At 48.6% G+C, this 24,585-nt stretch overlaps 1 protein-coding gene across 4 annotated transcripts in view; it reads right to left on the bottom strand.

Moving 5' to 3' along the window:
• Positions 1-24,585, bottom strand: part of ASTN2 (astrotactin 2) — a 595,125-nt gene that overhangs the window by 353,036 nt on the left and 217,504 nt on the right. For 3 of the 4 annotated variants that reach the window (XM_050926897.1, XM_050926900.1, XM_050926898.1), the window contains 3 exons: positions 11,351-11,435; positions 10,325-10,399; positions 9,673-9,810 (listed from right to left, as the gene is read on the bottom strand). The exons of the other annotated variant lie outside the window; for it this stretch is intronic. In XM_050926897.1, coding sequence (XP_050782854.1) covers positions 9,673-9,810; positions 10,325-10,399; positions 11,351-11,435 — 298 coding nt within the window. The remainder of the gene's footprint in view (positions 1-9,672; positions 9,811-10,324; positions 10,400-11,350; positions 11,436-24,585) is intronic. 4 annotated transcript variants of the gene reach the window in all.

Raw genomic sequence — 24,585 nt, 5'->3', positions numbered from 1 at the left:
GTAGATCCTGGAATCAGTTCTGTGTGGGTCAATGGATAAGGCACTGGACTGGGACTCAGGAGACCTATGCTCTATTCTTGCCTCTGCCACTGACCGGCTGGGTGACCTTGGGCGAATCACTTCTCCTCTCTATGCCTCATTTCCCCTCTCACCTTCAGTCTATCTTGTCTATTTAGGCTGTAAGCTCCTTGGGGCAGGGACTGTCTCTTACTATGCTTACTTACAAGAGGGCCCGGATCGCTGTCAGGACCTCTTGGCAGTACCATGATCCTAGTAAAAAGGCAAACCCAAGGAATCTAACATGGCAACAGGCAGCATTTTTCCAGGCTCTGCTGGCAGTGGAACACCAGTCACGTATAATAGTCACCAATATAGCATTTGCTCTTTTGCACAGATCTCACAGCATTTTATCAAGCTGGGTATTACAATCCTCCTGTTATAGATGGAGAAACTAAGGCAGAACGAGGAAAAGGCTATGTTTTCCTCCCAAAAAAGTGCCCTAAGCCACTGAAAAGCCCTAATCCCATTGACTTTCAGTTTAAGCTAGTTTCCAAAGTGCCCAAGTCACTTTTGAAAAGGGATCTCAGGCACTGCAACGCTGAGTGCAGCGTCCCCTAAATAACTTTTAAAAATCTGACCCTTGGGTGCTTTGGAAAATGTTCCCCAAAAGGACTAGTTCGAAGGTCACCCAACAGGACAGCAGCAGAGCTTGACAGAGTTTGTGGCTTCAGCCAGCACGTGCTCCTGCAGCGCTCACCTTTTCGGCTGGGTACGTTTGGAGATGGCGGACAGAGCTCCCTCTCTGTCATGCCGTCACACGGAAGAAGCATGTGCAGTAGTGAGAGAAGAGGGAAAAAAATCCTGTTGATTTGCCAAACAATTCAGAGAGCAAAGGGACTCACTTGGGAGCAAAATGAAGATGAATCGACAGCGAGTTCAAGAAAATTCATTCTTCCGCTGAACACTTGCCTCTCCATCAGGGGACCTCAAAGGCTTGTCAAGCAAAAGCAGGGCTTTTATTTGTATCTATGGTTGCCATAACGATAGAGATGTAAGTCATGTCAGCTGGCAGCTGAGGCTCTGCTTCTGTGATTTATAGCTGCTCAGGCTAAATTAGAAACTTTTCTTTGGAATCAGCGACAAAGCTGGAGTGCATGAAATCCCCACTTTGGAGAGGGGAGAACATCAAATATATATATAAATAATGGAGCACAGACAATCGGCAGGTGTGAAAGGAAAAGGAGATCAAAAGCTTCAACACAGATCACATGGGCAGCAGAAGGTGCAAGAATCCTTTACCTATTTCCACACCCATGTTTCTAACCCCAGATCCCACAGGGACCATTTAAGGATGAAAGGAGAGTTCAAGCTCTATGGCCCATTCAATCCAAAGCTAATTACAGTTGGTTTGTGATGTGGATGATTGCTCAGTAGATTCTGAGCTAGGACAATCCGCTCATTCCACACAAGCTGCCAAATAGCATTTGATGTACCGACCTTGAGGCACTAGAGCTGGACTGGATTTGAACTGATAACAGAGGTGAAAGGTTCTCCCTTTCTCAGTCTCCTTAGCCATGCAGTCTCTGCTCACCTATGCCAATGCTCACTGCAGCTGACCACTTTCTAGGTTATAATTACTCCACTTTCCACTATTCCTATTGATCTGTCAGCACCATTTACATATGTCAAACTGGCCGGGCATATTCAGTGGGGTCCTGCAGGGGTCTGTCTTGGGTGCAGTACTATTCAATATTTTTTTTATTAATAACTTGGATAACAGAGCGGAAATGTGGATGATACCAAGCACTTGGGAGGACGAGATTAGAATTCAAAACGACCTCCGCAAATTGGAGAATTGGTCTACAATCAACCAGGTGAATTTCAATAAAGCCAAATGCAAAGTACTACACTTAGAAAGGAAAAAGCAAACACACAACCACGAGATGGGGAATAATTGACTAGGGCTATGACTAGACTACTCGCGGTATCGGCGGGTTAAAATTGATTGCTCGGGGATGGATATATCGCGTCTCATCTAGACGCGATATATCGATCCCCGAGCGCGCTTATATCGATTCCGGAACTCCACCAACCCCAACGGAGTTGCGGAATCGACAGGGGGAGCCGCGGACAACGATCCCGCGCGGTGAGGGCGGGTGAGTAATCCGATCTTAGATATTCGACTTCAGCTACGTTATTCACGTAGTAGGCGGGAGCACTGCTGAAAAGGCTCTAGAGATTTGTGGGTCACAGACTGAATATGAGTCAACAATGGGATGCAGTTGCAAAACAGACTAATACCATTCTGGGGGATATAACAGGTGTGTTCTATTGGAAGATGGCACTGGAGGGACCACCGCTGGAGTACCGTGTCTAGTTCTGGCCATCACACTTTAGGAAAGACGCAGGAAAACTGGAGAGTTCAGAGGAAAAACAACAAAAGTGATAAACAGCCGCACCCAAAAACCTGGGCAGGCTCAGTCTTGAGAAAAGGCTGAGGGGGGACCTGCTAACAGTCTTCAAATATGCTGTGGGCTGGTATAAAGAGGACCGAGATCAATAGTTCTCCATGTCCACTGAAGGTAGGAAAAGAAGCAATGGGCTTAATCTTTAGGAAGGGAGATTTAGGTTAGATATTGTGAGAATCTTTTTCCTAATAGTGATAGTTAAATAGTAGAATAGGCTTCCTAGGGAGGCTGTGAAATCCCCAACATTAGAGATTTGTAAGAACAGTTTAGACAAACATCTGTCAGGAATGGTCCTGCCTCAGTGCTGAGGCTGGGCTAGATGACCTCTCAAGGTCCCTTTCAGCCCTATGTTTCTATAATTCTATATACACCCTGCTGCCCCAATACTTTACCTTTTTACCAACCATAGACCTGATTAAACTACAGCTGGGAGATTCAGGGGAGAAGTTACATTGGGTGTGCAAGGCTTGCCAGGTACATAATGAACTGATAACATTCATGGTGCTGTGCAATACGGAAAGCTATAGAAAGTCCTGTCCCAATAGAGCTTGCTGGCACATATCGAGACGACAGTGCACTCTGGGAGACACGGAGGGGGGCAATAAGGGTTTGAATATTATGAACTTGCAACTTGTGGGAAATGTGGGATCAGCACGAGGAGAGATGTGGGTTTGCAAGCCAGGGCTGGGAGGTCAGTTCATTCACAGGGAGTAACATGGGGAAAAGCACAGAGATGTGGGAGAGCAGGAAATGAACAGGTGTCCTAAGAAAGGGAGAAAAATATTGATTGATGGAGGAGAGGAAGCTGGGAGAGTCTATCAAGCCTAATACTCTGCTTCTAGCACAGCCAATGCCAGATGCTTCAGAGCTAGGTGAGCAGCCCCATAATGCACCAGGCCAACTGCCCAATAACAAAGATTCCAATCTGTATATGGCCATGCAATGACATGAGATTGATATCTACATCGCGCAATGGATCATACTGTGTGGCTGAGGAGGGGACACTTAATGCAGTCCCTTATGAATTATATATACAAGTATATTAATTATACATTCAAGTTTCATTAACCATAAAAGAAGGCATGTGCCTAATTTATGGTGCACAAAATTAAAATAATACACCATTATAAGCGATGCATGCAAAGTTATATCCCAGCTCATCTCAGGGAAAAAATGTAACATGGGGAACAATCCTGCATTGCCAAAGAGAGGGGACTAAACGGACTGATAGTCCTTTCCCTCTCTAACTTCTATGATAACAGCCTCACTAAGTCACGACTTGAAACTCATTGAGCTCTCTAGGACCTTTCACCCCGCCTGCAGCTAACAGCTGGGACATGCAGCTGACTCTCTTGTCGAGCTATTTAGCAGAGCGGCGAGCATGTACAGTGTCCCCTCTGCACGCCAGCAGGAAGCTGGAGTCAGCACTTCACTGAAGAGCCACTGAAAGGCAGATCTCCATCTATTCTTAACACACTCTCCGGCGTCTTCATAAAAACACAAGGCCACATTCAGACCTTTACCCTCAGAGTTGTAAAGACGTCATGTGCTTTTTCATAACTAGCTCCCCTGCAATTTCCCTCCATTAAACTCTTAGAGACGCGTGACCCCCGAGACAAAGGGGACAGACTAATAAAAGGTCTGAAGGAATGTGGCACACTTGTTGCCAAGGCCATAAAAGAAATACATGACTGCATTACCGCCACCATATTACAGTACAGCAAATGGGAACCTCTCCAAGCACCAAGACACAGCTGCATTACAGTTAATGCATTTCGGCACAGAACAGGAGAAGCCCTGGCGCTGAGATGGGACCATGTATTCCAGCCCAGTAAATGAGCTACTGCAATCCAGAGACACGCCTGCATTACTACCTCCATATTATAGCTCTGCAATGCGAAGTTCCAAGGGTAAAGACCCAGCTGCGGTATGGTTACTATATTACAATAAAGTGCCCAGGAGTCTCCAATGCCAGGTTGTATATTCCAGGTCAGGATTGGGGATTTACAGCCCTGACAGGCAAGTTCAGTAGCTCCCCTCCCAGACTCTCTCTCTCTCTGAGGCTACGTCTAGACTTAGAGGCAGGGGGTTAATTCTCAACTTTGCACAGACATTCGCACGCTAGTTCTCACTGAGCCAGCATGCTAAGAAGAGCACAGGCGAGTCTCATCTTACGCTGGGGTTATGTTCCGCTGTCAGCGCGTAAAGCCAAAATCGCGTATACTCAAAATTACGTTGAGTGTAATGGCAGGTGGAATTGCCCACACTGCAGATAATAATATAATAATTTAAATACTCTGTCTTTTTTTCTCTCTCTTTTGTTTTGTTTTTCCCGACCGCGCAAAGCTGAATTCGTGCATGTTAAATGGGCGTAACATGAGACTCACCTGTAGCGTACCATGGTAGCACAGATTAGCTACCCCAACTACATACCAAAGGGGTCTGCACGGGCTTTTACTCAGGGCAGCTGACCTGTACCGCCGCTCACCACTGCCCGTGCTACACTACTATTTTTAGTAAAAAGAACAGGAGTACTTGAGGCACCTGAGAGACTAACAAATTTATTTGAGCATAAGCTTTCGTGGGCTACAGTCCACTTCATAGGATGCATGCAGTGGAAAATACAGTAGGAAGCTATAATATATATACACACACACACACAGAACATGAAACAATGAGTGTTACCATACACACTCTGTAACACCCATTGTTTCATGTTCTCGGTGTATTGTGACAAAGTTCCTCCTCTACCTTGGTGGGTTCTGAGCTTATTTGGCAGATTTGCTCACCTCAGTGATCTTCCCCACAGTCTGGGTCAACTTCTCCTGTGTCTGATCAGGAGTTGGGAGGTTTGGGGGAAACCCGGGCCTGCCCTCTACTCCAGGTTCCAGCCCAGGGCCCTGTGGATTGCAGCTGTCTATAGTGCCTCTTGTAACAGCTGCATGACAGCTACAACTCCCTGGGCTACTTCCCCATGGCCTCCTCCAAACACCTCTTTATCCTCACCACAGGACCTTCCTCCTGGTATCTGATAACGCTTGTACTCCTCAATCCTCCAGCAGCACACCCTCTCACTCTCTGCTCCTTTCGCCTCTTGCTCCCAGCTCCTCACACGCACTTCCTCTCCTCTGGCTCCCCCCTCTCTGACTGGAGTGAGCTCCTTTTTAAACCCAGGTGCCCTGATTAGCCTGCCTTGATTGGCTGCAGGTGTTCTAATCAGCCTGTCTGCCTTAATTGGTTCTAGCAGGTTCCTGATTACTACAGTGAAGCCCCTGTTCTGGTCACTCAGGGAACAGAAAACTACTCATCCAGTGACCAGTATATTTGCCCTCTAACAGACTCCTGTACCCCATTGGCCTGGGTCTGTCACAGTATATATATACATATATATCTTCCTGCTGTATTTTCCACTGCATGCATCCAATGAAGTGGACTGTAGCCCACAAAAGCTTATGCTCAAATAAATTTGTTAGTCTTTAAGGTGCCACAAGTACTCCTGTTCTTTTTCGGATACAGACTAACACGGCTGCTACTCTGAAACCTACTATTTTTAGTGTGCTAGCTCTGAGTACTAGCACAAGTATGTCTTCACGAGTTGGGAATCACGCCCCCCTAGCTCCAAGTATAGACATGCCCCGAGTGTGTCTCAATCCACAAGGACAAAGTGAATGAACTGGGAAAATAGATTTGATTATTTCCCCAACAGCTAAGCTTTCAAAGCAGCTTTCTTATTACAAGAGAGCACTTGAGAACCTCCGGTGCTGAAATAGGACAGCATCAAACCTTCTTAACATGCAAGCAGATGTAACTACATCATCTATTCTCAGCATTGCAGCGAACCTCCAGCACTGGAACGGGAATGCATTGCATCCGTCACTGCATTAGAGAACCTGTAACACCAAGCTACGCATGCATCACCTTGACTGTCATCCATCATGGGATACCCGGAGCTGACAGCCTGATCCCTGTTTGAGCAGTGTTTAAGTTCTAATGCAGAGATAATAGATCATTTTTTTTCGGTTTCCACTGTATCTGTGAAAACTTCCATAATTCAACATCAAATATTTATTATTACGTTTATTAAAGTTTTAATAATTTAGCACCTTCTGCATGTCAGAGTCAAGCTCAGTGAACTATTCTCCTTTTATTTTACCTGGGTCACTCCAATATTTATATCCACAATTCTAGATTCAAGTTTCATTTACCAGAGAGCAAGTGACATTCTCGGCACCTGAAGCTTCCCTCCACCCCAACCCTCATCTGTCGCTCTTTCACCCCCTCAGCAGTGACAAGTAATCCCAGGAATCGCCCATAGGGATCAATGTTTGAAGAGATTTACTGCAGCCAAGAGAAAACTGAGCTTAATAGACTGTTTTTATTAAAATAGCTTGGCCTAAAATTGGAGGTGGCAAGAGACAATATTCTCCTGGCGAGATGGGCTCGAAGATAATAAAAAACGCACAAGCATGTTAAATCTTCCCCAGCACCACAAAGTGCTTGATACAAAGTGAGCAACTCACAACAGGCCTGCAAGGCAGGAGTATATTATTTTGCAGGAAAAGTGAGCCCAGCAACTAAAGCATAAAATGAGGACTTAGAAGTTCTTGGGCTGGCACCCTGGCTCTGCCACAGACTTCTTGCGTGACCTTGGGCATGACATGAACCTCCAGGAGCATGCATTGCCCAGTCTGTGAAGTGGGGTGAATGCCTACCTACCTCAAAGAAAGCTTTGGGGTGGACTAATACTTGTGTCTAAAGCAATTTGAGCTCCACAGATAGAAGACATGGTAGAAACAAGAAGTCTGTTGTTTTGCACTGGGGGTGGGGAAAGGAGGAATAGGTACAATAGCTGTCCCAGCCTACGCAAGAAGTCAGGGCAGAATATTCTCACGAAGGGTAACAGCTTACAATGTAAGGAGAAAGCCAGCATATGAGGGGCAGAGGTAAGTGGGGGACATAACTTGACTTTACATTTTTACATGAATGAACAGCAGCTCTCCCTGACACACAGTTAGCAATGGCTACATCATGGGTAGATGCCTTGTAGGTGTCATTGTCAAAGTAGATCTTCAGCAGGGATTTGAAGGGGAGGCTGGTGTCTTCACAGTCAAGGTAAGGGAGGGTGTTCTATATGCAGACACAGAGACTTAAAGGCTAGAAGGGACCATCATGATCATCTAATCTGACCTCTTGCATATTGCAGGCCACAGAACCTCACCCACCCACTCCTGTAATAGATCCTTAATTTCTGGGCTGAGTTACTGAAGTCCTCAAATCACAGTTTAAAGATGTCAAGTTACAGAGAATCTACCATTTACACTAGTTTAAACCAGCAAGTGACCTGTGTCCCATGCTACAGAGGAAGGCAAAAAAAAATTCCCAACCCTAGGGTCTCTGCCAACCTGACCTGGTTATGGCGATCAGTTAGACCCCGAGCATGTGGGCGAGATTTACCAGCCAGATACCTGGGAAGCAAAGGAAAAGAAGGAGTGAAGAAGACTATTGGAGAAATGGGCTAGTTGGCAGAGAGGAAAGGGCAGGAGCATTGTGATAAAATCATGGAACCCAGGAGTACCGACTCCCAGTTGGTTGCACAGCACACTAGACAACACTGCTCTCCTAAGGTTGGGTTTGTGCCTACCTTGTGGGTTAAGGAAGAGAGGACGCACATCTGATCATCACCCTTGTTGAGTGAGTGGATGGATGGCTGTTCGAAGACAGAATTGCAAGACCGAGGAGGATACGTGGGGTAATGAAGTGAGGTCTCACGTTCATAAAGAAAGTCTTTCCAGAATAAAAGAGCCTGAGGTCTCAGTAGAACCAGACTAGCTTATTCTCGATCATGGATTGATTTGGGAGACTCATGGTGGTTGGGGGTAGGGGTATAAGAAGGGGAGCTCACACTTCCATATCTAGGAGGGCAGCATAGCTAAACCTTCATGCACGAGGTGGAGTGAGAAGTGCCCTGCACCTGGGTTAACATCGTTCAGCTGACAGCCATCACAGCTCCATCAGGGGCAGTCTCTGAGGCCCTGTCCTACACTTGACTTTCCCTCTGACACATAGTGAATAAGTGACTTGCCCAAGATAACACTTATAATCACAGAACACCTCTGCTTTCCAGCCCACACTCAGTACACCTCTCCTTCACCCAGCAGAGGTGCCCTTACATCCAGCTGCTGAACTAGACCAGTATCAATCAACCAAAAGTCCAGGGAACAGAGTGAGCCATGCCAAGGAAGCCAAACAAAATCCACCAAGTTTACAAAGAAGCATAGGAGAAAAATGCATAAAAATAAGAAAAGGTAAGGTGGGCTCTGTTCACTAGGAACCAGCTTTGACCCATCCTGGGCTCCACAGTCAAGTGTTGGAGGCTGCATGCATGCCTGAGTTTGAGTACGTCTGCCCTTCATCTCCGCCTAGAGCCAGTGCCTAATGCTTTAATGCCCAGGAGAACTCCTGGCATTTCTATGAGCATTTCTGAAAGATGAATAATCCATTTGCCAAGTCAAGCAAGCAGTCTCTCCCCTCCACTCCCTGCCTTGCAAAGACCATTCCCCACTTGTGTTTGTGACAGTCATATAAGAGCATGTGATTCTCGCTAGCCACTTAAGCTCTTGACATCCCTGACCCCTTATTCTTATTTATCTTGCAACTGGTGAATGCTTTGATGTAAGATATGCCAGCATAAGCCAGGTTTCAACTGGTTTAAGAGAATCCATCCAGCATCTGCATCAGTCTAGCTGCATGGATTAAAAACACACCTTTAGTTAAAATCTGAACAATTCTGTGTGTAGGCCAGCCCTAAACTCAGAAGAATTACACAACCTTGTACAGCGTCCTTGTAGGCCTCTTCTCACTATGCATATCACCTACAATGAAGGCGGCTCTCTACTGACTCAAGCATGTAGAGAGATTTTTGGAGAAGACATGGGCACAGAAAACACATTTTCCCTCAAGAAACTGACTCGTGTGCAGGATTGCCAATTGCCGGGTGAACACACAAGAGCAAAACAGGTTCATTACCAATCCCCACCCACACACCATGATGGGAAAAATCCCTTTTGAAGTATTCAAAGCCGCACTCAGCCCAAGAGACAGTCCGTCTGGAGATGAGAAGATAACTCACCAGAGGGGTACTGCATCTTGGCTTCTTACAAGGAGGCTTTGAGAGTCATCTCCGCAAGGCAGTTTGGTCCCCTACCTGACGTCTGCCGGGTCTTCCGTCACTAGAACGTCTGTCTTGCAGCTGGCAAGAGGATTGATGGAAAGCTCCACAGGTGGCACCACAAAGCTCTTACTGACCGGTAGCCAGAGGCCCTGACCCAAACTATACGTGGACCTGAGAGAGGGGCAAGAATGTAGCATAAGCACATGAAATAACAGGCAAGCGCTAGGTCTCTCTTCAGTGTTTGAACATCTGGAGGCTGGTCTGATGGTATAGTGGGGTGGATTATGGAGTCTGTTTGGTATCTTGTTCCAGAAACCCAACGCTGGGGAAAGGACCCAGTACAGGTGAGAGCAGGGAGAAGGGCAGCCTGAGCACAAGTGGGCGAACGGGCCCCTATGAATCTGGAGGACAGAGTGGATCACTGGAAAGCTCACACTTCCTCGGTTGCTTCCTGACCCAGGTGCATGCCAAAGGGGATGGTGACTGGAGGGCGAAACCTTCCCCCTCCTTAAGGAGTTGAGCAGGTCTTCCAAATTCATTGACTACAAACGGAGCCACTGCAGCACAGGCAGAAGAACAAGATGGCAGCAGGAGATAGTGACTGCAAAGTCTGCTGGAGTGGTCCCCAAACAGACTCGACATGTTCTGCCTCCCAACAGACTGACTGACTAGTCATTCAGCTCACCTGAGTATCTTCTCCGGCGCTTGCTCTCCTGTGACCAAGTCGTAGCCCCTTTCGAGCGTTGTGTAGGGCCAAGGTCTGAGAGACAGAGAGGGAAAGAGAGCACAGCATGTCAAACAGCAAGGAGAGGTAAACACCCAGGGACAAGCTCACCTAGTGATGCCAATGGGTGTGTCTAGAGCCAACTAGACACATCAGGAATTGTTATACAAGAAAGGGGATCTGGGAGAAAGGTAATGCTCTGTTCTCCCCATCCTGACATTAATGGCTCATAGCCCCCATCACAGGGTGCCTGACCCTCTGATGAAGCCAGACTAGCTGTGACAGGCTCTGCTAAAGAGAACGAACCAAGCCAGATCCACCCGTGAGTCATTAATTGCATAGGTGGCCAAACAGCAGTTAATTAGCTAAGGAACACCCAGGCTTAATAAAGAGTTAGGAGGGTTCAGTTAGAAGGTTCCAGAAGCTCTGGAGGAGAAAGACTTCTCAGGGGAACTCTCCAGGAAAGGTGACTGAGGAAAGGTACTCCTGGAGGGAATGTGTTTCAAAAGGCAGGTGCCATCAGTGACAAGTCTCTCCGGAGAGCTGATCCCAGTGAATAGGAGCTTACCAGACAGCAGTAGGCAATCCAGATGCAGAGGAGAGTTGCAGTGGCTCAACCTCTGTGGGCCCCCTGAATCCAGAGAAGGAACCCTTTCCCAGAAGAGGGCCTCAATTCGAGAGGGCCTCATGGGTAAGGAGCCCGGACAGAGAAGGCAAATAGACTCGGTTCGGGCAGACATTTGCCACTCTCCCAGCAAGGACACTGGGCAGAAGGCTTGCTTGCCTGCCACATTCAGCCTTTAGTTAAATGAATTAGATTGTTCTAATTCACTACATGAAAACCTCACTGAACTCACTAAAAGGCCATTGGGGAAACTGAGGCAGAAGCATCACTGTGGACCATCAAGTAGTGTGTGGGGTGACATGCCAGCATGGACCCACGGGGACACTCTGGGGGTGAGTGCCCATCTTACCAGCACCACTCACCCTTCACTGTGCCCCCAGTCACTGCGCACGCACAGATGCCGATGCACTGGGTCAGGGGCGTAGCCTTCATGACAGCTGCACTCACCTGAAAGGGAAAGGAGAGAGATTCAACCTCTGTCTGCAGAGAACGCATGAGGAGTCACTGTATGCGGCTCTCCCTGTTCATCCACAGCTGTCAGTTCTAGCGTTCTTCGCCACATCCCTTCCATCCACGCCCCTCCCTGGATCTGAGAGCCCTTTGGAATCTACCTAGATGCTAGGGTGATGAGCATGGGAGAGAGAGACCCCCTGCAGCATCTCCGGTCTCGGCCAGCTCCCCCAAAGAGCGCCCTTCTGTCAGTTCCTGCTTCACCTGGAGCTACAGCGCATAACAGAAGAGAGGGGGGAGACAGAACAGCTGGTGATGGGGGTTGATCCTGATCATTCTGCAGAAGACACAGCTCATGCAATCAGCAGCACCCGAGGCCCAATCCTGCAAGGCACTGAGCATCCTCAGCTGACACTGACGTCACTGGGAACTGAGGGTGCTCAGAACCTTGCAAGCTCATGTCTTGCATCTCCTCCTTGCTACTGGCATGTTTGGGACAGCAGGGGCTTGCTGGCTTTCACCAGTGCAGCAGCCAGGTGCTCAAGGTGTGACTCAAGCCCATGGAGCAGAGCAGAATGAAATACTGCTCCCGACGGGTAAAGTCCCAGTCCCTTAAACAGGCAACACCTCTTCCCAAGGGAAGTCCCATCCCTTGTGACATTCTTGGCCCTTTCAGCCAGTTGCAACTGGATGCCAATTAGGGTCACAAATCTGTGTGCGAGGGGCTGTTCTGTGACCAGTTCAGTTCACAATAAAGAACGGCATCCCACTCCACAGGTGGAAATGGCCTCTAGTCCCCTCCTGATCTGGGCTGGATTTACACTAGGACAAGGTGTCTCTTATCTCATCACCAGCCCCTCCTGGCAAGCAGCCATCCTGAATCATCTCTCTCCCAATCTCCTGGACCATGGCATGTTTCTACTGTAAACTCTTTTGAAGTCTCTCTCTCAGCGCAAGGCTTCAGGCCCATCGTGGACGCACCAATGGAGCCAGCGGTCCTGGTTCTTGACCCATTTTCCGCCTCCCACGAAAGGTACATGATGGTAGCAACAGTCTTTTTTGATCCACTGCCGTATTCTGCCTCTCCCTTCTTCTTCCAAGCTCTCTCTGCCTCCTTATCTCGTACTGAAGGTCTCATTCTCTGATTCTCCCCTCCTGGCAGCATTAGCGGAGGCGTCATGATTTTTCCACACCAGAGACCTAACTACACTTGGCCCAGATTGATTCTTTGTTTGGTAGAAATACATATCCCAGAGCGAGAGATGGCGGAATAAAAGATTAATTGGATTTGCACATATAGTCGCTGGTAAAAGCTTTTGTTGATTTCTTTTTCCCTGACCTTGTCCCTTTCGTTTCCCCTTAAGCTTCTGTCTTCACTTGACAGAGCATCAGACTAAGTCTTAAACACAAGCAGAGTGGGGGGAGCAGGGTGGGGGGAATTGTTCAAAGCAAACCCTTCCCTGGAGTTCTCTCTGTCCACACCCCGCTATGGCCAGAATGAAGGAAAGGTGTTGTGGCAGGGTAGGGTGTGGATAACCCAGACAGAGTTAACACAGACTGACAAAATACCCATGCTTTCTTTGGGCCCTATGAAAGACCTCAAAATCTCTCAGGGGGTTGAAGTAAGCACTTTATTTACAGAGAGAAGGAAACGGGTTCAGCTCGCAGATTGTGAAGAGAACACTCTGCAAAGGAGGTTGGGGAGGAAGCAGACAGCTAATGATGTGCTAAAATGCAACAGCACCTTCATGAAATATTCACCGCTTTAAACACGTCTAATATTAAAGATTAAACATCCTGGGATTTGTCCTGGTGACTTTAGAGTACTGATTTATGATCTGCCAGAAGCTGCTAAACTCATGATTCATAAGGAGCAGTGGAAGCACCACCTCTCCAAAGGGAAGGGAACTTGGGGCAGAGGGCTGGCTGGATCATCTGCAGGAGTTCAGACACCAAGGCCAAGTGTGCCTGCCTCAAGATGCAGTGGATGGGGTTTTCTTCTCGTATATCATCGATCGAAAAGCAGTTATTTTTTCCAAGACTGCTTAGCATGCAAGTTTTCTCAGTTGCTGTGTGGATCATTAATTCCTGACGCTTATTACATAACAAATATGTGTTCTGCAAATGAGAGGCATCTCAAAGTGCTTGCAAAGCAGAGATGTGGGGACGCAGGGATGTCGGCCCATTCTCCATCTTCAGCCCCTGCCCCCAGAATTACTAGAGCTGTAGGCTGGATTGTACCCACTGCAGAGTCTTCTATGGATCCATAGGGCTGGAACAAACCTGTATACTAAGGGTTAGCACCAAGGCAGCTATGGGGGTGCCTTGGATTAAAGGGTTTATTAAAGGGTTTATTTTGTCTTTCAGTTTGATAACTATTTTCAACACTCTGCAGAAACACTGAGTTTATTGACTCCATTCCCACAATTCCAACAGCTGAAGGTTGTGCTTGAGGGTTTCCTGAAAGGTTTATTTCAGTAAAGTAAAACAGCAAGTGACACCACCAGCTTCCCTTCCCATCCAGATATTAAACTCATTTCAGAGTGCAGAGATGAGAGAGACTAAAGGATGGGAATCAGGCCTCCACCGTCTATCCATCTGGCTTGCTGCCAGGTCTGAGAAGCCATGTGTATCCAGATTTTCAAAAGAGACGAGCACGCTGGGTGTTAAACACTCTGTGTCACAACAGTAGGAGATGCCAGCACTAAACTCTTGACAATCTCTAACCTTTCCAGGGTGGAGTTCCAAAGGTAGTTACGTGCCTAAAGATGTGGATAGGTACTTAGTGGGATTTGTTACCTGGCCCAAGCCACTTAGCTCCTAACTCCCATTGATTCACTAGCTGCATCTTTAGACACCAAAATACCTTTGAAGAACTGACCATTTGTGACTCAGCTTCTCCATCTGTAAAGCTGAGATAACTCCATACTTGCAGGTGTGCTGTGAGCAGAGCTGATCACAGGAGACTGGCAAAAATTTGCTTTAGATTCATTCCCCATGGGGGGCAGGGAGTGACCTGCACCTCAACTCTCCCTTCTGAAAGAAACTGTGTTCTTTGCTCTTCAGGTACAAACAGGCTGTTCAGAAAAACTCAGCTGGAGGTGCCAGATTTTGCATAATGAGAAGTCAAGATCATCAGTCAACTCAATAAAATGAACAGGAGTACTTGTGGCACCTTAGAGACTAACAAATTTATTTGAGCATGAGCTTTCGTGGGCTACTGCCCACTTCATCAGATGCACAGAATGGAACATATAGTAAGGAGATATATATACACATACAGAGAGCATGAAAAGGTGGGAGTTGTCCTATCAACTCTAAGAGGTTAATTAATTAAGAGAAAAAACTTTTGTAGTGATAATCAATACGGTCCATTACAGACAGTTTGGCAAGAGGTGTGAGGATACTTAACATGGGGAAGTAGATTCAATGTGTGTAATGGCTCAGCCATTCCCATTCTCTATTCAAGCCTAAATTGATGGTGTCTAATTTGCATATTAATTCAAGTTCAGTAGTTTCTCATTGGAGTCTGTTTTTGAAGCTTTTCTGTTGCAAAATTGCCACCTTTCAGTCTGTTACTGAGTGGCCAGAGAGGTTGAAGTGTTCTCCTACTGGTTTTTGAATGTTATGATTCCTGATGTCAGATCTGTATTCATTTATTCTTTGCGTAGAGACTATCCGGTTTGGCCAATGTACATGGCAGAAGGACATTGCTGGCACATATCATGTTGGTAGATGTGCAGGAACTGGACAGTTTCTACGCAAAAGAATAAATCATAACATCAGGAATCATGTTGCACTGCTTTGTTCTCTCCTTCCTGCTACCCTGTGCTGATACTCAACACCAGCTATTTCTGAACGGCCACTTTTGGGTTTATATTAGGCGGGAAGGATCAGCCTTGTGTTCTACATGTTCTCTCCTCGTTCCCAGTTGGCAATGCACACCACAGCGCAGGAAAATCAGCAGCTAAGAGGCCCAGGTCCAATGGGTTAAGTTCTCAGAGCCCCTAATCTCAGCCACGGGGGACTGATTGATGTCAGAGATTCCCTGGCCTGAGTAACGGGGATACAGAAAAAGCGGGCAGACCAAGAGACGTGTGCAAGCCCATGACTGGTTCACCCGTCCACTGGACTGGAGCAACGCCTGCATGGGGCCAAGGTGGCAAAGCACTTTCCCAGCCTGATGAGCTTAAATCTAAACAGCCAAGAGGAACAAAGGGTAGGAGGGGAAACAGAGGCACAGAGTGATGTGACTTATCCACGGTCATATAACAGGTCAACAGCAAAGAGAGGAGTAGAAGCCAGGTCTGATGTCCTCTCACCTGGACCACACTGCCTCTCAAACTGGCAGGGCTGTCCATGGAGCCTAGATACAGTGACGGGGGCATTCAGAATCCTTAAAACCCTTTTTTCTGTGCTTAGGCTGCAGCTCCTGTGCCCATTCCCCAACTTCAGAAAACTCTACCCCAGACGGTCCCGTGCTGCGTGTCAATGACCAATTCTAGGTCACACTGAAGTCTCTCTGCTGACTTCAGCTTGAGGAGATGCCCCTTTGCCTCAGCCAGCATGCCTGGGAAGACTGGAGAGACACACCTGTGAGTACTTTTAATTCCCATGGAAGGTTGGCTCAGGAGGCTTCTGATGGCTCACGTGAAAGTGCATCTATGCAAAAAGGAGCCAGCATAGCAGGGTAGTAATGAACCACTCTCCCACGGGGACTGAAATCTAGCGCCTCAAGCCCCTGGACACTTCTGACTGGGAGTGTGCTGCAGGGATGGAGCCTGCAGCTCTGGCCCACTTTGTGCAGCTCCAGCAATGACCTCTACTGGCTATTTAGGGAAGCTGGGGGCATGGCAGCTCTCCCTGAGGACGGCAGCACTGGAAAGGTGGAAGAGGACAGTGGCAAGGAGAAAAGTGACACCTTGTCAGGAACAGGCGAGTCCCTGGGAGTGGAGAGAAGCAGTAAAAGGAGATGGTGACTTTCTCGTTTAGTGCAAAATAGTCTCTTTTTTCTTCACTAGCAGGAGAGATTTTAGAATTGACAGGGAAGAGCATGTCGGCTGCTGACCCGTCTCCCCATCCCAGGGTGGGTTCATGCCCCAGCCAGAGTCTGTTCAGGCCCTTGCTCTCAGAGCTTCAAGCTTTACTTCTTCCAGATAAAACTGGTAACACAAACTCCACATCAAGCCTGTTCCTTCCCCGAGCCTCCCTCGTCCTGACAGCTCTTTCCAGTTCTCCCTGAGGCCATCTGTCTGGGAGGCCATCCCCTGGCTCCACAGCTGCAACAGAAACCAACCTGCTTGCTGCAACTCTGCCTTCAATCAAGCTCTTTCCGCTTTTATAGGACTCAGGTGCTCATCTGGCAATCACGTGACCACTTGCAAACTACCAGGTCCCAACTGGTTCTCAACACGGTCCTGGCCCCTGTTACGATGCCCTAAAAGTAGCGGCATCCAAAGCACATGCTCAGGGCTAGGGCCCATAACCCCCACATGTTGTATCAAAAGTTACACACATGCAGGAATAAAAAATCCCATGCCCCAGACTCTAGATCAATGAGACCTGGGATTTGGGGAGGAGGGGTCTCTTTTGGACATTTAAAGTTGCAACATTATTTTACTCCATCCCTTAAAATCCAGTGACTCTTCTCCCACAAATTTACTATTAGGTTGCGTGCCCTGTTACAGCTCTTCCAGTCTGTCTCCTTTCCCAGAGTAGCCTTCCCAGGAGAGGCCGCCGAGCAGAGATCTGTCAACAATCCTCACGCCAAAAATTCTTCCCCCTCCTGCCAATGCTGCAGAGTAGTCCTGTTAGCCCTGTTAGGGCGAGCAGCTGATCTACTGCGATGATACTTTAGGGATTCCTTTCATCCCCAAACACACGGCTCCAAAAATCTATCTTCTTTCCCAGTCATTTTTTTCTCTCGCCGTTCGTCATTTCAAAGCTGGGGACAAAGCAATGTCACTCGGTGTTTTGCACTTCTGGTATTTGAGCAGCACAGCTGGGCCACTCTTTGCTGACAGCTCCTGTTCTTAGCCTTGGTCTAGACTTAAAATTTAGAGGGACTATGGGGTATGAAAAATTCACACCCAGCCGCCAAAGTTAAGCCAACCTCACCCTGGAAGAATTCTTCTGCGGTCCTAGCTACCGCTGCTTGGGGAAGTGGATTAAGCACAGGGGAGGAAATGCCCATTTATTGATGCAGGAAACACTTACATCAGGGTCTCAAACATGCAGCCCGTGGGCTGCATGTGGCCCTCGGAGTTATTTGCTGCAGCCCGCCAAGCTCCCCTACCCCACCGCCCCCCTCCTCCCCAGCTGTTTGGCAGTGCTTAGTGTTTTCTAGGAGGGAGGGAGGAGGAGCAGGGAGCCACGTGCTCAGGGGAGGGGGAGGAGACGAGGGGGGGCCGGGGCAGGGGTTTGGGGAAGAAGTTGGAATAGGGGCAGGGAGGGGGCGGAGTTGGGGTGGGGACTTTGAGGAAGGGGCTGGAAGGGGGCGGGGCAGGGGCAGGGCCTCATGGAAGGGATGGAGTGAGGACAGGGGCAGAGTGGGGGACTTTTGTATCTTTATATGAAAAGGTGTCAGTGATGAAGCCCTCGGGGCCAATGTGCTAGTCCTCATGTGGCCCTCGTGGCGATTTGAGTTTGAGATCCCTGACCCGCACGATGGTGCTACAGCATCCTAGCTGCAGCTGTGCCTGTTGTGTCGACAAGCCCTAAAGGAGAAACTGACCACAACACCTCCCCCCAGTGTAGACGTGCTGCACCAATCTCAGGTAGGGCTGGCACTGGGGTAACCTACCCTGCAGTAAGCCCCTTATTCAGCAGATGCAGTGTCTCTATACTAGAGGTTCTGTACTGGTGGAACTACAGTGACGTGGTGACATTAGTGAATGTTTCTCTAGCAAAGACAGCACCTAAGTTTGTCCATGTGAGTTGGGATCCAGGGGAAGATTTGGATTCACATGTATCACCAAATGATAGCAATGTAAGGCTGGAAGGCCATCTAATCCATTCTGCCTTCTCCGAGGCAGGACAAAACATACCTAGACCATCCCTGGCAGGTGTTTGTCTAACCTGTTAAAAATCTCCAATGACGGAGATTCTGTAGCCTTCCTAGGTAGCCTGCTCCAGTGCTTAACTACCCTGACAGTGAGAAAGTTTTCCCTTATCTCTAACCTGAATCTCTCTGGCTGCAGTTTAAGCCCATTATTTCCTGTCCTACCTTCAGTGGCCATGGAGAGCAATTGATCACTGACCTCGTTACAAAAACCTTTTACATAACTGAAGACTTAACAGGCCCCTGTCAGCCTTCTCCTCTCCAGACTAAGCACACTCAGTTCTTTCAATCTTTCGTCACAGGTCCGCTTTTCCAAACCTCTCTTCATTTTTGTTGCTTTCCTCTGAGCTTTCTCCAGTTTATTCGCATCTTTTGCAAAGTGTGGTGCTCACACCTGGACACAGCACTCCAGCTGAGGGGTGCCAACTCACTTGCTGACCCGTGGCTCCTTTCCAAGCTCTCGTCCCAATTTCTCCCTCTATGCCAAGAAACCAGAGTCCCTCCCTCCCCCCGCATGGCTTGATATTATATATTTGCATTCACACACACACTCTCTCTTTCCAGGGGTCTCCATTCCAGTCAACGACCTTGCGACATCTTGAGGCAAAGCTTCCCTCCTTACTCCCGCAGCCTGTCCCTGGCTCTGTGGGTCAGCTCCAGGTTGAGCATGGGAGGACATCCAAAAAGAAAGGGCTTTAACACGCACGGATGGACAGAAGGGGAGAAAGCATCTGCCCTGGCAAAGCACTTTCCACAGCCAATGAGCCAGCGGGAAAGCATTCCTGGAAATAGCATAGGCCATGTCCCCGCAGCTCTCAATTCCCATCTGATGACAGCTCCAACCCAGCAGGTCCAGCTGCATTTCCCCCGCCACATGCAGGGGCAAGAGGAGACAAGACCCTATTCCTACGTGTCATCCACAGGCATCTCCATGGCTGGGGGGGGACTCTTCAGCACAGCCGCCCCCTAACAGTGTCTCTTGCTTCCCCCTGGCTGCCTGCCTCTCCTGCAGAACAGGTGGGAGAAGGAGTGCCCCGAGAGAGAAAGCCCCAGTTGTAATTGGTGGCCCAAGGTCAAGCATTATTTAGTGCACAGAAGGACCCTTTCAGTGCCCCTATTTCCCAGACAGAGCATGGCTAACTGCCCTAGTGTTCATTACATTGCCTGCACAAAGGCAGGCACAATGCCCTTCTTTTCTGGGTGAGCTGCCTTTAACAACAGTGATAGGACCCGGATGGAGAGTGGCAGCTGCTTTCTGTGCTCGCATTGAACGGATCACTGTGGTTCCAATCATGCTCGGATAAGGCTCTTTGTTACGGCACGCGAAGGGGATCTTGGGCACACGCAGGGCCGGCTCACCTCTCCCCTTTGCTGGCTGTGTGCATGGTGCTGATGACGCCGAGGAACAGGGCCGACTTGGCTCTGAGAGCCTGTGGCTCCCTCCCTGGGACAGAAATCTCTGACTCACCCCACACCTATGGAAAGGGCCATTCTCCAAGGCTAGAGCAAGAGGAAGCTTCCAGGACAGGCATCCCCTGGCACCATCATTCCCTAGGTGAGGCCAGAGCAGAGGTGGCACACTGCAATCCCCATCTCCTTCCAGAGCAAGGAAATGGAGCTGGGGAGCAAGCTGGGCTGCCCTCCTCTCCAATTAGAAATGCCACTTGCAGAGGGGACCGGCCCAGCTGGACTCCAGCAGCCAGCTCCATGCTCTCCAAGAGGGCAGCTGGAAGGCCAAGTTAAGGCCATTCTGTGGGCAGCATCAGTGACAGCAACAGGAGTGACCGCCAGTGAGGAATGGACTGGACAGCGCCAGGAATACCTCCATCACACACTTGCAGCCCCAGCCCATGCTGCCTCTCGCCCTAGGCACATGACAGACCTGGCTTCACCACCAAATGGGTCTGGGTGTGCCCTGACTATCATTATAATCCAGCCCTTACATGACACGTTTCACCAGTAGCTCTCAAAGCACTTTACAAAGGAGTTCAGTAGCATTTATCCCCATTTTACAGATAGGGGAAACTGAGGCACAGAGAGGGGAAGTGACTTGCCTAAGGTCATCCAGCAGGCCAGTGTCAGAGCCAGGACCAGAACCCACATCACGGTCCAGTGCTCAATAGCCATCAAAATCCATGGCAATTTCGCAGTCAGCCCCGACTGACAGCAGTGCAGCGGAAAGCCCCGAGAATCGGCAGTGAAGAGATCGATGCGGCTCGCTCTGACCCTCTAACAGCAACTATCGCTTCCCTCCAACAATGGATCTGGCCAGGCCTCTGCTGAATCTTTCTTTAGCTGCTGGCGGAACGTCAGAGAAACAAGTTGTTGACTCAACATCTTGAGCAATGTCACATGGGTGGGTCAAAGCCCGTCGCTCCGTCCTGCCATTGGAAGCTCAGGATTTAGCCCTGCAGGCCCCTCTGTCTGTCCTCTTTGTTCTTCCCCCCATTTTATCATATCCAGGGAGCCTCACTAACAGAAACGGGCTTGGGGGCTCAAGGTATGCAGGCACCAATCTCCCCTCTGCCCCACGCTCTCCAGCCGCGGGACCTGCAGTCCAAGCTGAGCATTATTGCCGGTCGCACACTGGCTAGTATCCAGTCTGGATGCTGCCTGCACAATCCCCCCTGTCCCGTGCGATTTCAGTTGGATACAGCATTCTTCACTTTCTGTAACAGTGCCATCAGTCAACGGCGCTGCTGCTCCCACCGCCGAAGTGGCTGCATTACTGTACAGAGAAGGGCTCCTTCCACATACCCAGCTTGTTGTGGCATGCAGTGTTCTGAGGCCCATGAAAAATTATCTGTGAAGACAATTTACGTCAGAACTCTGCTGTGGCTTTTGGCCACAGGCCTCCATTACAGGCAGTACTGGAGCTGTAATAACCTACTCGGAAACCAGGGGGCACTTCAGGACCTACAGTGCAATTGCCCTCATTGCCCCCTGGCAGACATGAGGAACATGCCCCTGCTACATCTGATTGGAAGATTCATCACAGGGTCCCCTGTGCGGCTTGCAAACTCTTTTGGCTGGTGCTGAGGGAGACAGGGTCATGGGCCTGTCTCTTCCCCATCTGCCAAGGGAGCTACACTCAGGGCTCAGAAATTACCCACAAACTGGCCTTGGAGAGCAGGGCTGCTCCCAGTGCTGTTACAAGCCATGAGACTGGGTGAAAATGCCACCTTCACACACTAAAATTAACAAAGAAACTAGACAAGGAGTAAACGTTTCCCCCATCACTGAAAGGCAGCCACCCCTGGAGTAGAATAAGGCAGCTGTTTAACAGCACACATTAATGCTACAGAAGAGTTGAGAATGGGGAAGGAAGAATAATGTCCTATCCAACGGAAACCACAAGGGGGATTTAACTAGACTGATTTTAATTATTCAGACTAGGCCTGGTCTGACAAAATGGCCATGGAATCTGTAACCTGCCACATAATCAGAATTTTGGTGGCTATAACACATTGGAAAGACAGCACCCTCCACCAGCACACCACCCCCCGACACAATTTAAGGGCACTGGGAAAAGCATCAGCTACAATATCTCCAGCATCATTCCCTGCAGGGTCTCCCATCCAAGCTCCACACTGACCCTACTAAGGGCTTGTCATCACTGCAGAGCTCGAGCTGAAATCTGAGTGTTGCCTCTAACCTACTCCTGTCCATGCACAAATGTCTCTCTCTCAAGTCAAAGGATGCTTTAAGCTTGAGCTAGCCAGACAGGGCTGATGGCGTTCGAGGCTCCAGCGCTGCCGACGCTGGAGCTAGTAATGCCGTGGGGATACATCAGCTGCTAACCCAATCACACTGCATGGCTCCCAGGTTGTTTAACCACATGGTCACTGTCACTTGAACGAGGCTAGCTAGAGCGGTGTAACTCTCAGGGTGTGTCTGTGCTGCAATCCGGACAGCCCATGTAGCTATACCCAAGCGAGCACTGAACTAACTTGCTAACAGCAGCAGTGGAACAGCAGAGACATGGGCTAGCCACCTAAATAGGGTCACCAACCATCCTGGGGGAGGGATGGCTCGGTGGTTTGAGCATTGACCCGCTAAACCCAGGGTTGAGAGTTCAATCCTTGAGGGGGCCATTTAGGGATCTAGGGGAAGAGAAGAAGAAACAAACAAACAAAACCTGTCAGGGACAGTACTTGGTCCTGCGGTGAAGGCAGGGAACTGGACTCAACTCAATAACCTTTCAAGGTCCCTTCCAGCTCTATGAGATAGGTATATCTCCATTTTTTCTTTATATTGTCCTGGAGTCTCCAGGAATCAAAGATTAATTTCTAATGAAAGATTATTTCAGGTGATGAAACCTCCAGGAATATTTTCAACCCAAACTGGCAACCTTACTTACCAAGATCACAGCATGAGGCTGTCTGACTAGTTCCTTTGGTGACCAACCCTGGAGGTGGTAAGGGGGACAGTTTCCCACCTTCCTCTGTTCCTTCTCTCTACAGTATGGACTCCCAGCCTAGGGGTCATGAGCCTCAGAAGAGATCATGGGCAGAGGTATGAAACAGCCTGCCCTTCCATATTGCTCAATGAGTGAGGGACCCCAGTATGGGAAAGGATGGGAAACCCTGCTCTGTGACATTAGGCCACCAAATGGCTGTCTCCACATTGGCCTTCTTTCCATAACCCTCACAGGTCCATCTCTATAATGGCTGAAGCACCAGCATAGACAAGCTGCTGAAGGAGTTTCAATCACCGCATCCTCTAAGCCTGCTCAGAGCAGGTCTAGGTGACATAGTGGCTAGATTGCCAGACCCTGGCACCTCACATTCACCAACAGCCTCTCCAGATGAACAGTGCTGGTGGAGAATGCTGTGCAATGCTATGAAGGCAAAGCCTGTTGGAGATGCAACCGGAACGTACATGTCCACAAGCTTTCTTGCCAGGCTTGCCAGCTGCGAGAGAACTTATTAGCTGTGCTGATGAGCAAAGAATCAACCCCCCTTGCCAAATAATTAACTAGGCCGTCATGGGACAGCGTGGCAAGATGTCGCAGCTCCCCCTGCCAGGTGAGGAGATCCACAGAACATTAAAAACAAAGGGGAAGAAAGAGATCCTAACAAATTATGAAAGGCTGATTTCAATGGAAAGCTGCTCCTGGCCAAGAGTGCCGTCTTCAGAGAGCTCCTGGCCAAGCCAGCACCAGCTAGAGCCTGTGAATTGAATTCACGAATAACTGCAGTGGCAGTGACAGCTGCAGAAAAGGTTGCTTCATCGTTTCCATTCCAGCTGCTGGTTATCAATCGTTTCTAACTTTCTGGGTTGACGTTTTCCAGGCCTGGTCTCTGCCCAATAGTGATTTAATAAACAAACAAACAAACAAACACAGAGTTTAGCTACTTAAGAATGAAAAACACCTTCATCAACAGACTTTTTGGGGGGAACGGGGGCTACAATTCTTTAAACAGCTAGGGTAGGGGTTTGAAATTTGGCAGGGAAAGCACCCTCACTGAGCAGAAGCACCTTTGAGTGTTGTGAAATCTGGCATTGCTTTGCCAGTTACATACCACTGGGCTCCACCCTTCATGATCCTGATTCATCAAAGAACTTAAGCATGTGCTTAACTTTAAGGAGGCACTTAAGCCTTATTGTATCCAGCCTATATTCTGCTGTGAAGGCACACACCAAACGAGGTAAGGCTCTGCCAGAGTCCTGTCTCACGCACTCTTTATCATCTAGGGTAAAAACTGCACTGCTCCGAAAGGTTCATAGCTGAGCGGTCACCTCCTGCAGACCTCATAATATTTATCAAGTAGTTTGGTTTAGAGGGACCTGCGCAAAAATAGCTCCACATTATGGATTATTTTCTTCTTTACACAAACTCAGAAATTCTATTATGAGAATACTAATGGCTGCATAGTCAAACCTGCAAATGGTAGAAAATGAGAAAGCAAAGGCAGCCCAGATAACCTTAACGCTGCCCCTTTATGTGCATGCATTTTGATTGTATCACTTAAACCTGAAGTGAAATTAGCATGGGAGTTCATTGCCTCATGCTCTGAGCTGCACATATAGCAAGCTGTGCTGATGGATGGATGAAAAGAAATCAGATATTACACAGCTACTGAC

Source organism: Gopherus flavomarginatus, chromosome 17 (genome assembly GCF_025201925.1).
Source record: "Gopherus flavomarginatus isolate rGopFla2 chromosome 17, rGopFla2.mat.asm, whole genome shotgun sequence".
NCBI lineage: Eukaryota > Metazoa > Chordata > Testudines > Testudinidae > Gopherus > Gopherus flavomarginatus.
The sequence above is the reverse complement of the archived record's forward strand: the minus strand, read 5'-3'. Positions and strand labels throughout refer to the sequence as shown.